At 39.8% G+C, this 13,226-nt stretch overlaps 1 protein-coding gene across 3 annotated transcripts in view; it reads right to left on the bottom strand.

Annotated features, from left to right (window-relative positions):
- LOC147144533 (leucine-rich repeat and fibronectin type III domain-containing protein 1-like protein) overlaps nucleotides 1-13,226 on the bottom strand; it is a 117,058-nt gene that overhangs the window by 40,571 nt on the left and 63,261 nt on the right. For all 3 annotated transcript variants that reach the window (XM_086036084.1, XM_086036083.1, XM_086036085.1), the window contains 6 exons: nucleotides 7,754-7,969; nucleotides 6,125-6,276; nucleotides 4,934-5,187; nucleotides 4,520-4,763; nucleotides 4,262-4,419; nucleotides 2,450-2,836 (listed from right to left, as the gene is read on the bottom strand). In XM_086036084.1, coding sequence (XP_085892210.1) covers nucleotides 2,450-2,836; nucleotides 4,262-4,419; nucleotides 4,520-4,763; nucleotides 4,934-5,187; nucleotides 6,125-6,276; nucleotides 7,754-7,952 — 1,394 coding nt within the window. In that variant the 5' untranslated portion in view covers nucleotides 7,953-7,969. The remainder of the gene's footprint in view (nucleotides 1-2,449; nucleotides 2,837-4,261; nucleotides 4,420-4,519; nucleotides 4,764-4,933; nucleotides 5,188-6,124; nucleotides 6,277-7,753; nucleotides 7,970-13,226) is intronic.

Genomic DNA, 13,226 nt, shown 5'->3' with positions numbered 1-13,226 from the left:
CCTGTCCTCTCTGCGCCACTACACTTTCGTTCCCTGCCACATCTTTTCGTCAAAGTGCCTCAGCCCTGCTAATGGATATTGACCAGAGACAGACAGGAGGCGGGCTAAACTACGCAAACATGCACATGCTTTTATTGTGCGTTGCTTTTTATTTTGTACTTCAGAAAGGCTATGCGGTGACGCATCCTCTCTAATGGACTTATGAGCAAGATGTTATCGTTAAAGCAGCACTGGGCAAGAAATCGACCTTAATACATTTTTTCACAGCTCTTTTGATGAAACATTGACTTAGTAGTAGTTGAAAGGGACTTTTTTCATGCCCTGGTGGGGTCTGTATGGTTTTTACTGGCACGAAGCAACTTTGAGGAGGATGGGATCAACCCTGGCACACAAAAAAAAAATACAAATGTCCTGAATTGCTTAACGGCAATACTCACTTCCTCCTTTCGCTATAAGGATGGAAGACGATTCGAACGACTACGCGCTATTAGTGGTGTCACGACAGAAGCCCCAAAACAAACCAAAAAACAAAAGTATTGTTTGAACAAAATTAGATTCATTACCTCATCGCTATTCATCTTTCACACAGCCACTGGAAATAGAAATGTAATTCAAGCTCAGGATTTCACGATGGATGGGATGGATGGGAAATGTGGTTGACTTTTGTCAAAACACGACCAATTTTGTCCACATGGCGCCGCCATAATCAACAAAAACTGACATATGACACAGTGTTGCTTTAACCAATGATTTAGGTAATGGGTCCTAGTCACTAGTGCTGATGTAATGTAATATGGACTGTAAGAATGCTAAAAAAAATGTGTCTAGTGAATGTAACATAATGCTAAAACAGATGCTATATAACTTAACAACTAAAATATGTAATATGTCACTCAGTGTAATAAATCGTCGCTGTCATGTGAAAATCACTTATCTCCATTTTTTTTCTTTTTCTTATTTTTACCTGAATCATGTTTATGTGTTACAAAAATTGCATCAAAGTGAAAATTTAAAAAGTTTCCAAAATTGTAGATATATGTTTTTCACAGGACAGGGACAAAATCCATTTAGCTTGTACAGTACAGGTAAGTATGTCATATTTTTCACTATGTTGGCAACCATGTGGATGGCAAAGAATTGAACTATACACGGGCAACACAGAGCTGCCAACCTCTCGAAAAATCACTCCCAGAACAATTTGTCAGATTTTCCATATTTTTCACCTTATGTCAAGAACATTACCAAGGGACTCCGTTACCGCAGTATATTTTGTAATAGGATTGAAAAAAAAAAATCAGCAAACCGTTCAATTACACAACACAATCATTACTCTATAATCCTAATTTGTTATTTTGGTGTATTTATTGCATCAACCATGCAAAGATGATAATGCAGTCAAATAAAATCAAAAACCAAATAAGAGAGAGGAGATCTGTTGATTTTAGCTGGAATGATCACTTTTATACGCTACACAAACATGCTACCTAAATGTGTGCCCACTCACTGCCTTCATATTAACGTAAAGATAACTTTCCATTCCTGGCATAACCTGACATTACTCATATGTTGCTATGGAAACCGGTGAGCATCCCTCAGTACTCAAAACAAACAAGGCTTTTCCAGGATTTTCAAAGACATTTATGTCAGAATGTAACCAGTGATAGAGTAAGACAATGCATGAAATCAGTTAAAGAAGATGCTCTTCTGCATTCACAGGAATTGGAACTGTAAATAACTTATTTTATTGAAGTAAAAATATCCAAGAAATTAAATAAGTACCCATCAATAAGACATAACCTATAATTAGCAAATACCCCAAACTGTTGTTCACGGTAACTTACTGAATAAAAATAAGTACAATTATTTTCGACTTCTATTGTGGGGAGAGTTGTTCATGTGCCGTAGATCATGTGTCAAAGTCAAGGCACGGGGGCCAGATCCGGCCCACAACCTCATTTTATGTGGCCCGCGAAGGCGAATCATGTGCGTCAACTTCACGTTTCTTGCTAATTGCTTTCACTTTTAACAACACTCCTCTTCAAAATACATTGAAAAATAATTGAGCAAATTTCAAAAGTAGCTATCCATCAATTTGTTGCGTATATGTGCTCATATAAGGCGGTCATACATTTATATGGGAACACCGTCATAACGGACATCCGAGGGACACCATAATTACAATGTGGCCCCTGGCAAAAAATGAGTTTGACACCCCTGCTTTAGATGCTCTTCACTCCCTCCTATAGACTGGGAGAAAATCAACCACAAGCTGACATTGTATAGAATCCTGCAGAAGTTGTGCCGGCCGGATTCCGCACGTCTCATTTCCATGTGGAACTTGCATGCGTCAAGCATAAAACAACCTAAAGAGGTTTGACTGACATACGTAAAGATCTGATATGCAAAGACACATTTTTAACTGAAAATTTCGACACGTAGACAGACCAACCTGTACACCAGCGTGTCATCCCCTGAGCTGTTGTACTGGACCTGGAACATCCTGACGCCTGACATAGTGGTCTGGCTGCTCCATCTAATGAGGGCAGAGTTTCCTGTCAGCTCCACCAAAGAAACCCTGCGATCTCCTGCTCTGGTTTCATTGTTAGGCATCAAGACTTTTGATGAAGTTAGGATGTCAGAAGGAGCAGGTTCTCTGGTCTCTGAGGGGTCTCTGCTACGGCTTGTGCTGTTTGCCAGATGCGGCATTGGTGTAACAACCAGTTCCACTCTTCCTGTGGATTCACCTGCCGCGTTAGATGCAATGCAGGTGAAGTTTCCTGCATCCTTTAGAGAGGTGACATTGATCTCCAAGCTTCCATTTGGGAAAACCAATGTTCTGAAAGAAATCGTGTGTGAGAGTTAAAATTTAATTTCAAAATATTTAAGACCTGGGAAACACAGTAGAATATTTGGTTTGAATATCTGCCTCGGAGTCAAAGGTTCTGAGTTCAAATCTCGGCTCAGATATTTGCATATGGAATTTGCATCTTGGTTACATGTTTTTTTTCCCCGCCCCTGAATACTGAAGATTCATCCCACAGTCCAAAATCATTGATACCTCAAATAGTGCTATCGTAAATTTATGGAAATTACTGCAGTGAAACTACAAATATCTGTTCCAACAACAGTTGGGGATATTTACACACTGTACATTTCATTAAGTACATTTTACTCTAAAAAAGACTATATTTGCTCCCAGTAAAAAACACAGTAAAATTTGGGAGTAAATATTCAGTGTAAAATTCAGCGTAAAATTTACTGAGAATTTTACGCGGAAGATTTTAAGAAAAAGTATTTTTCGAGTAAAAAGTATTCTATGACTTTTGCTGTGTAGAAAACCATAGAATGTAGAAAATAACTATCAATCCATCCATTTTCCGCAACTTTCCCTGTTCAGGGCCACAGGTGAGCTTAAGAACATTGCATTATCACGGTAATAAAATGACAGTTCTAAAATGACCTCTTTTAACATTTTTGGGTAAATGAAAACAGCATATTTTTTCACATTTGAACACTATGTTTTAAAACAAACTATTGAAAATGTAAAAATGAACTGAAGAACTGTGTACCTTGTTAAGTATCAATAAATAAATAAATACATAAGTAAACAAATAAATAAATAATGTTAACATTAATCCAAATAATGTTAAAATTTTTATACTGTTTTTTAATACTTCTTAGTAAGTCACAGGTACCATCATTTTTCAAACAGACCCGTGGGCTACTCTTGTTGTCCTTGGAGCTAAGAAGTACCCGCTGGCACAATTTTCTTTTCTTTTATTTTATTAAGACAATGCCCGGAGCAAAAAGTCATCCGTGTTTGTCGCGTCTTTTGCTCCCTCCCTCCTCCTCCCTGGGTAACTGCTCGCAGGAGAAAAGCAGAAAAAAAACGTAAATTGGAGATAATTAACTTCAAAGACGTGGATGTTTATTTAACTCTGCAAGCAGTCAATCATATTGTGCCTTGCTTAAACATCCCGTCAAAAAAGAAAAGAAACGCTCATTACCGGTGACAGCGGTTATTGAAACCTTGACTTTTTAAAACCACTGTAAACCAGTGATTGGCCCATCTCAGATCACTTTTGGTGAAAAGCATTGATTACTGACTAGTGGTCAGTGACAGGGCACACACTCTGGATTAATGGATGTACGTATTGGTATGCACACATCAAGACATGCCATCCCTCCCTCCATCTTTTAAAATGAAGAACAAATGAATTATTTTGGACTATCTATTAGGGTATGAACCTCATGCAAATACCTTGTGCCATTCGAGATTAGTCGCCCCTCAGGGCTGATCCAGTGGACCTCTGGTTCTGGATCCCCATTTGCTTTACATTTGAGACTGGCTGGCTGGCCTTCCATAGTCACAGTCTGCGGTGACTTGCGAGTTAAAACTGGCGGATCACAAATAAATTCCTAAGGGGAGAAAGCATATATTTAAATCATGTAGAAGAGATATTTCCACAGTTGTTGTTGTTTTTTTTTTTAAGTATTTATTTACGGAATACAATCTCACCTCTTCAGGTATTGTCCAGAAGTATTTGGCACTAAGGTCTACGGGTGAAGCGCATGTCTCCAAGTCATCCTCTCGTGTCAGCCTTCTCAACCACAGAAGTTCACAGTTGCAATGGAGAGGGTTTCCACCAAAACTCAGAATTAAAGATGACAGGGGACTGCCCTTGGATTTTGCATAAACTGGTATTCTCAGGAACAGAGGGTCAGGAGGAATTTTTTTCAGTTTGTTGGATGTCATGTCCAGCCTGTAAAAATGAAAGAGCATGGTTTGACGGTCAGAGATAAACAGGAAAGAGCGCTTCACTGGTCCAGAGTAATTTATTTTTTTTCAATATCGCCACAATATTAGCTAGGAGAGTGGATACATTAATGCATCAAACTATTACATTTACAGACTTTTTATGATTGTTTTTACCTGGCAAGTTTGTGTAGGTTGGTGAAAACTCCCTGGGGAACATTTTCAATGAGGTTATGATCCATATTTAAGGTATTGACATTTGTTAGGCGTCCAATTGTGTCCCAAGGAACTTTTGCAAGATTGTTGTAGCTGAGGTCCAAATCCTCAAGTGTGGACAGGAAGTCATCAAAAGCATGGGCAGAGATGGAGTGGAGCTGGTTATTGGCCAAAATTAGATGGCGAAGGTTGGACAGGCCTTTGAAATGATCATCCTAAACGAAGCAAAAAAAAAAAATGAATACATACTAAAACTGTACAATATAGTTGTATTGAGTTCATTTTGTCTTGTTATCTATATTTTGGTTGATTCATATATAACAGACAATCGTAATTTAGGTCATATCATTACCTGACATGTTTCGGCGTGTATTTCCACCTTCATCAGAGTGTCACTGCTGTGGTTGTGACGCGTCTTTGACAGCTGATGTTCCATGGGGGCGTGACCTATGTGTCAAAATTGACAGGCAAGTCACGCCCCCCGCTGTCAGTTCACTCTGATGAAGGCGGAAGTACACGCCGAAACACAGGTAATTAAATGACCTAAATTACGATTGCCTGTTATATATGAATCAACCAAAATATAATATAGTACAATATTTTTTAATATCAAACGGATGTGCCATCCAGTCGGCTACCGGCTGCATGACACCAACATGCATACGGAATTCCTAAATACAGTATACGTCAACGTGCATGCACAATGAAAAAAAAAAAGATCAGGTCGCAAAAATACCAAAATAAGCATATTACCATAGGGGACACAATTCTGTTTTGTGACTCAAAAGTGCTACTACCTAACTTCAAGTGTAAACGCAGCCTAAAATTAGAGGATGGATCACCATTTGACCAATTTTGCCTCTCTTCTCTGGCATTCTCAATGCATATTTCCCCCCACTTTCACCTCAACCACCTTGTGATACATCTCTAATATACCTTGAGCCAATGATCCTGATTGCCAATGATCCCAAATGCTTATAACTCCAATGCCTAATTTAGATTAAGGAATTGCTAAGGAAACCACAATAAGTATAAACCTTGTTTAATTATCTGTATATTAACTACTGGACGTTACATTTTTGTGTGCAACTTCAATATTCAAAATGTAAATATCTCAATTCAGAACATAATCAAGCCATCCATTGAGTTTACCTTAATAACAGTTAATCTATTTGAGTCTAAATGGAGCGCTCTTAGTCGACGCAGGTCACTGAAAGCTGAAGGAAGGATCTGACTGATGGTGTTTCTGGACAGCGTCAGATGCAACAGGCTGGTCATGTTAGCAAAGTCCTTCCTCCGGACAGCTGGAAAAGAGCAGACACAAAATAGTGAATTGACTGTGGCAGAAAGCATTAAAAGTAAAAAAAAAAATCTTTTTTTTTTTTTTTTTAATTGCTTGTATACAATTAGTTTCATCCCTGGAGTGCCTTTCACCCATCAGTGTAAACAAGAACAAGTAAATATTTGGTTCGCTGCCAGTTTACAAAATGTGTCCGTGAGGCAGCCGTTCAGAATTTTGCCGCACACGGATATTCTCCAACAATGTCTTGGCGGCTATATTGGTCAAAGATCTGCCACTTCTGAAACATTATATCTAAGATAAAAGGTAAGTGAGGCTGCAGTGAGTTTTGCTGAGATTACTGTTAGGTGTCAGCATTTGCTTCTAATAAGAGACACGCTCGGTGAAGTCGTTGCCGCAGTGGGGAGGGGTGGGGATAATGTCTGCACCGGATATGTCAAATATACAGATCTGCAAACTAATGGACAAGTGTAATTCCACTCTCTTGCTGATGAAGTGAGGTAATTTGCAATCCATATTGTCCTTGTGGGAGTTCTCGCCTGTTTTAGACTCCGGACTCAAACAGCAGCCGCTCCTAGCTCAATCCCTACGGGTCACGGTAACAAAATCTGCATTTGTACTTGCCATTGGCTGAGCAGAATATGGGGTGTGGTGAGCAGTTCCCGCCCCTTACACAGGCTAATTGTGGCAAGACAAAAAAGGGGTTCTATTTTTTGATGTGTGGGGTATTTTGATGGAAGCCTGTCACAAACTGTTAAGACAAGTGGTTTCAGTTTTTTGAACGTACACATTTCCTGTGTGAATTCAATAATTCATCTTGAGACACAGGACAGTCACTGAATGCACTTACAGTATGTGCCACCAACAATGTTAAAAAGCTGACATCTTACACCTAAAGTTGGAAAAATATCAATGATGGAATTGAATGAGTGACTCCTGAAGTTAGGAGGCAACTTCATGATGAATGAATGCCATGGCCTTCAGTTATAATGCAAAATGTGTCGTTATGGATCCGGCATTTTTAGCATGTTTAAAAGTTTCACTCAAATGCTGTTAAGAGGAGGAGTAATTAATTAGCAAGCAAAATAAAACATGAACTCCATAGTCCGGTGCTCAGAGTGCAAGGCCGCTGTACAAACTGAATAACTACAGCTGTGTGAAGAAGTTAATGGTGCAACAATTAAGCGCATGCTCACTTGTCTGTATATACTTACATACGAAATACATAAATATATATATATTTATGAAGCATCCGCTACTTGATCATGGAAAGGCCAAACTACATTTTTCTCTGGCTGCTGTACTCCGTGTACTTGCCGTGTACATTTCTCTCTGGCTGCTGTACTCCGTGTACTAAAACAATCAGTTTACTTTGTACACTCCTATTACAGCTAGTTCTCATTAGGCTGGTGTTTCTAGCAACAATGCATTACCTACTTTAATAACCGTATCGTATGAATCACATCATGTCGCCATACTACCTGTGATGAAGTTCTCTTGAAGCCGAAGCTCCACGGTACGTCGGTCTATCGCAACAGGGACAAATAGCAAGCCTGTCTTGGAGCAAAGAATAGCGAGCGATGGCGACAGACTCTGGCACATGCAACGTTTCGGACACTGTTGTCCCTTGCATGCTGCTGCCAGCAACAGCAGAGACAACCACAGCCATTCCATGATCATCCACAGGAAAACGCCGTCTGGAAGAAAGAATGAAATAACACATAGGCTAACTTTTAGTAGCCTTCTGTTGTTGAGATAAAAACGCACAATGGTCAGTGAAATAATTTGAGAATGACAAGAGCGGAATTTGTCAAAAATGCATATTAGCAAACCACGGGGCTTCAGAGAGAATGCCTGTAGACAGATAAGACAAAACTGTAGCTTTTTGGCAAGTCAATTGAGGTCTGTTTACAGACAGGCACAGTGAATGGACGAAGTTCGGTTCTGTTCTCGGGCTGTTTTGCTACATCTGAAACAGCGTGTCTTGAATCAAGACACAATGAAATCTCAATGCTATCAAGGCGTTCTTGGGCAAAATGTGCCTATTGTCAGAACGGCGGGTCATGCATCCTCCATCAGGATATTCTCAAATTGGCCTTAAAGGCTTCAAATCTGTGGAAAGAGAGATGAAACGTGTGATCTGGAGAAGGCATCCATTCAACCAGGGACATCTAGAGCAGTTTGCTTACGAGGAGTGGGCCAATATACCGACTGACCATGAGTGGCAGAAGGCTCATTGAGAGTTTAGGAAATGGTTTGATTGCTTCAAAAGGGGCAAGAAAATATGAAGTACCGATCGTTCTTGTCCAAATTCTAAACAAGTAGCAATCATTCACTCATTCACTGCCGTTGACGTATTTATTTGTCTTTTCACCGTCCAGCCATTCAATCCCAGGAATTTATTTATATTTTTTAAATACACTTTTTTAAAAAAAAATTTTAAACACTTATGTGAAGTGTATATAAAACAGTTAAAGGCCTTTAGAATGACTACCAATGCGCCTTCAAAATATTTACGAAGGCATTCATTTTTTTTGCTTTTTCGCTTAGCCATTTAGTATTCTTTTGTGTTTACCATAATTAGAAATATTAAAGAAATCACTGTTACAAATAGAGGAGACAGAACATTTACCGCATCGGTTTAAACTAATTATCCATGTGAGCTCAGCGGCAGTTTATTTTCCCCCCCTCTCAAATGTTGTTAAAAAGCGTCCAGGACATAATTTGTGCTTTCTTCAAGTGACAAATGTTTATGTGATTATGTTATTGCAAAGTAAGGCACAAACACACTGTCAATGTCTTTGTGTTGCTTGACTGATTGCTCTCTGCTTTGTATTTATGAATCAACCAGGCACAATTAACAAAACAAAATACTGTAAATACGTTGAAGGCAAATTTTGCAATGAATGGCACTGTTGCATTATTGTGTGGTTAATCTGCTGGTATTAGAACCTGGTTATCTTAGTACAATGGAATGCAGATAGAGCATTTTTTTTGCTACCCCGGCTTGTGAAATGATATCAAATACTGCCTTCAGGTTTGACACTTCTCACAGAAAAAAATAAAAGATAAGTCTCACATCTAAGCAAGGCGACACTCATTTCATGCACGTTTGCTCAATAAACACTTTTACAATAAATACATTTTCCCCTGCCTGTATTGTATATTTTGCTCATCTAGTGTAAGTGCAGCTACTGATGATTTGAATTGGCAACCTTTGCTTCCATAATGACTACAATGTGTCAAAAGGCTATTATATTATTATTCATGTGCAGCAATTTTGTTTTGAATGCCGGGTGGTCCAAAATAAATAGTGGACCTCATGAAACAATTTCGTAATACTGTCATTCCAGCAATCAGATGATTATTTACAAAGACATCAAATTTCCAATATCAATTTTTGATAACGAAGGCACCGAAAATACAGTGTAGAACACCAAATCAAAAGTTGATTTTATCACAGAACTTTTAGGCATACTACTTTTTATATCGACCCTCTTGGAATGATTCTTCGGACAAATAACATCAACAAAGGTAAGATGTGCCGTTTTGTTCGCCCGTTGTTTGTTTTTCCAGAAATATTACACATAAACTACATCGCCTTTTTGGGATGGTGGTGTGTGCGCCGAGTAAGAATATGTAGAACTGTATCCCAAATCCGGCAACATTTCTTTAGATGTATTTCTTTTCCCGCCTCCCTGCTTGCCGCAATGAAATAATTCCCCCAATCCTTACTTATATTCGTAAGTCAGGAAGTTGGTAACTGAGCGCGACAGACATCCTTGCCTTTTATTGCTTTCGATTTTTGTTGAAACTTGACGGAGGTCTTTGATAACTAAAGTAGCGCTGAGTAGAGCAGTGGATTGACGACTGGAAGTGGGAGAGGTAGTAAAAAGATTTGCGCATGTGAGAACTGAGTTGGAAAATAAGCGCATGTTTGTGCAATTTGGGGTATCTGCCTTATGGTGTGTCTGTTGCATCCCTAGAGTGCTCTACGTCCCACAATGGAGATAGATGATCCTGTCAGCCTCCACTGGTGCACACACTCGTGTCGTGTTTGTGTGTGTATGTAATTTCCCTGTATGTGAGCCAAAGCATGAAAATACTCATATAACATACTGTATACTAACATTTGCATGCACATACTGAGTGCCACCTCTTACCTATATGCATAAATACGCACTGTATATACTGCATCGCTCATATAATTTAGTTCCACATTTTCACAAAGGAAAATCCAAATATATAGTTGTACTGGACCACAATGTATTGGCGTGCATTTAGCGTCGCGTCCAATTGAAATATGCCGTTTGTTCCTCAATCATCCATTCAATGTCATCCATCATGGGTAATGCCTTGGTGAAGATATAAAAAGACATGGAGCAGGGATTGAGCCCACCATGGCAGCAACTAGATGAATAACGGTTGTAGACTTTGGCAAATAAATTGAAAAAAAAAAAAAAAAAAAGTGATCCTACAGAATGGGGTCGCTGTCAAAACCATTGGTGAAAGAAAAAAAAAAAAAAAACTTGGTGGAGGCCTGTATCTTAGCAACAGTTGATGACACATGGATGGTAACAGTGAGGAGGTGGGAAGAGTATGTGTTATGGTTTGTGGAGGTGTTGTGAGAGCGTGTATGGGGGCTGTGAGAAAGTACAAGATTGGTCTGGAGATCTGGCAAGTAATGAGTCTGCGTTGTCGTCATAGGCTGATGGAGGTGAACGGTTTCCTCATCGCCGGGAGTGCAACTACACTCATGGTGTGTAAAGGGTGCTGTTACGCTACACGGTACGACAGTGGTCTTGAGTTTATTTTTGTCCAAGAACACTGGCCTCGCTCTGTCCTGTCACAACACGCACACACAAACGCACACACAGCAAACATACATTCCTTCTGTCCGTGTCTCATTGTAAAAAAGAAAATAATAATAAAAAAATGGACACCTGTTTTTATTTACAAGTCCAGCAACTGATGAAGATTTCAACATGCACCATCAGAAAACAGTTCACAGCTTAATGGAGTCCATGAGGCATTGTAATCGGCAAAGTTGGCCCTATAACTGTCAACTATTAAGTGGCAGATCTGAATTCATTTTTACTCAGATATTCCTGCCGATATTAAAGCCCTCAGTGACAGCACATACAGTACTAACACTTTGGCAACGTTTACATGGACAAAATTTCTTTAATCCGATCAGAGATCCGGTTAAAATTATGATCGGGTGCACTGTTTTTATGAACACTAAAAATGTTCACGTGCATGTACAATTGAGCTGGAAGGCGGTCTCCGTGGTGAAGGCGGTCTCCGTGGTGGCCACTTCACAGATCTGTGTTCTCCCTGTAGCATCGCCGTTCCAACAAATTGCTTTTTATAAGGTCAGTCATACTTGCTGATTTTAGGGCTAGCATTCAGGCGCAACTATATATGTGGTTTTTTTGTATATTGTGAAAATAGGGCACCAGATCAAAGCACTCACAATTGGCAAACTAACTGCGTGAAGTGTTTCCAAGCTCTGCACAGATTGCTGATTGTGATTGTTGTGTCACTCCAAAATGAGTCAAACTGCTATTCGCCAAGTCCAAACAATGACTGGCTGAGCTAGGCACCTGCAGAGTATAAAAGGCTTTTGAGGTGCGGGATTTACGCTAAAAATGTTTGTTCTCTGCAGACAAATTGATTTATCTTGGAATTAAAGTGTGTCTCAACCGTATCCTGTTTTCATATTCTCGTTATTTTAACTCATTGCCTTATATTTTGGCCAAGTCACCCTTCTTGTAATATCTTTGTTGTGAGTAGCTTGTTAAAAGCTATTTTTGAAATGCACGATATCTCGCCAATGTTATGGTTTGCCCTGATCCATGATTGACTATTGACTGAAGCCCTTAAAAGGGAAGTCAACGCAAACATATTTTTTTCAAGAATATGTTCTATGCAAGCCCACTAGTTGAAACATCATGGCTCAGATTCAGAAAACACGTCAGCCGTGATTGGTCGTTGTGAGCAGTTGTGATGTCATTTTCAGTCGACAGAAGACAAAATGGCCGCCCTGATAGATGGCAAAAAACGAGTGCCTTTTGCTGCTTAATTTATATTCCACAAACGCAAAATTAATCAGAATGCCGTGTTTCAACTAGTGTGCCTGCTGGGAACATATTCTTGAAAAAAATATGTTTGGGTTGACTTCCGCTTTAACAATATTACCAGCGATAACAGCAGTTTTACATTGCCAGTGGGATTAGTTTTTTTCTTTACTTGTGTTGTGCGAGGCAAGGGGTTTAGGCGATGTGGAAGTCTCAACCGCGGACACTGCTACCCGCCCGACGACGGCACTTCACGATGACATATCTATTTTTTTAAATCGGAAGATCATAACAATCATCAGTGCATATCTTCGGATGTGTCAAATTATCACATGTGTTACTCAGCCGATCGGGTGCCCGTTTTGGGAATACAGGCACCCGATTGGCCGCGTAACACGAACCCGGAAGTGAGGTGCTGAAATGCCACTCTGGCGAGTAAAATTACATTTTAAGAAGAACGGCTCATTAAACAAGACCAGGATGATAGCAAGGACGTTTCACCGCACCATTCCGTGCTCCCCACCGCTCACCACATACACAATTCGAAAAGGGCCGCATGAAACCGGCCAAAGAGCCGCATGGGTTGACCAGGCCTGGTCGACAGTACGTGTATGCGTATATGTGTGTTATACATAAATACAAATCATTTAGTCCATTTAGTCTATTCGGCTGGTTCGAAGTCACCGAACATCACGTTTTCCCAGAATTACTTACATGAATGTTGGCACCTTTTGCTCTGTTTGTTCATAGTGTTGGCTCCGAGGACTATTATGTTGAGTAAGGGGTCATGGTTCTGGCACATTTCCCCTGTTATCCAAATCTCATACCAGCTGGGTGACCAAGCTGGCAGCCCTGAGATGCACACACAATGGTA

The sequence above is a fragment of the Filicampus tigris genome, chromosome 7 (assembly GCF_054856515.1).
Source record: "Filicampus tigris isolate MCC_2025a chromosome 7, RoL_Ftig_1.0, whole genome shotgun sequence".
NCBI lineage: Eukaryota > Metazoa > Chordata > Actinopteri > Syngnathiformes > Syngnathidae > Filicampus > Filicampus tigris.
The sequence above is the reverse complement of the archived record's forward strand: the minus strand, read 5'-3'. Positions and strand labels throughout refer to the sequence as shown.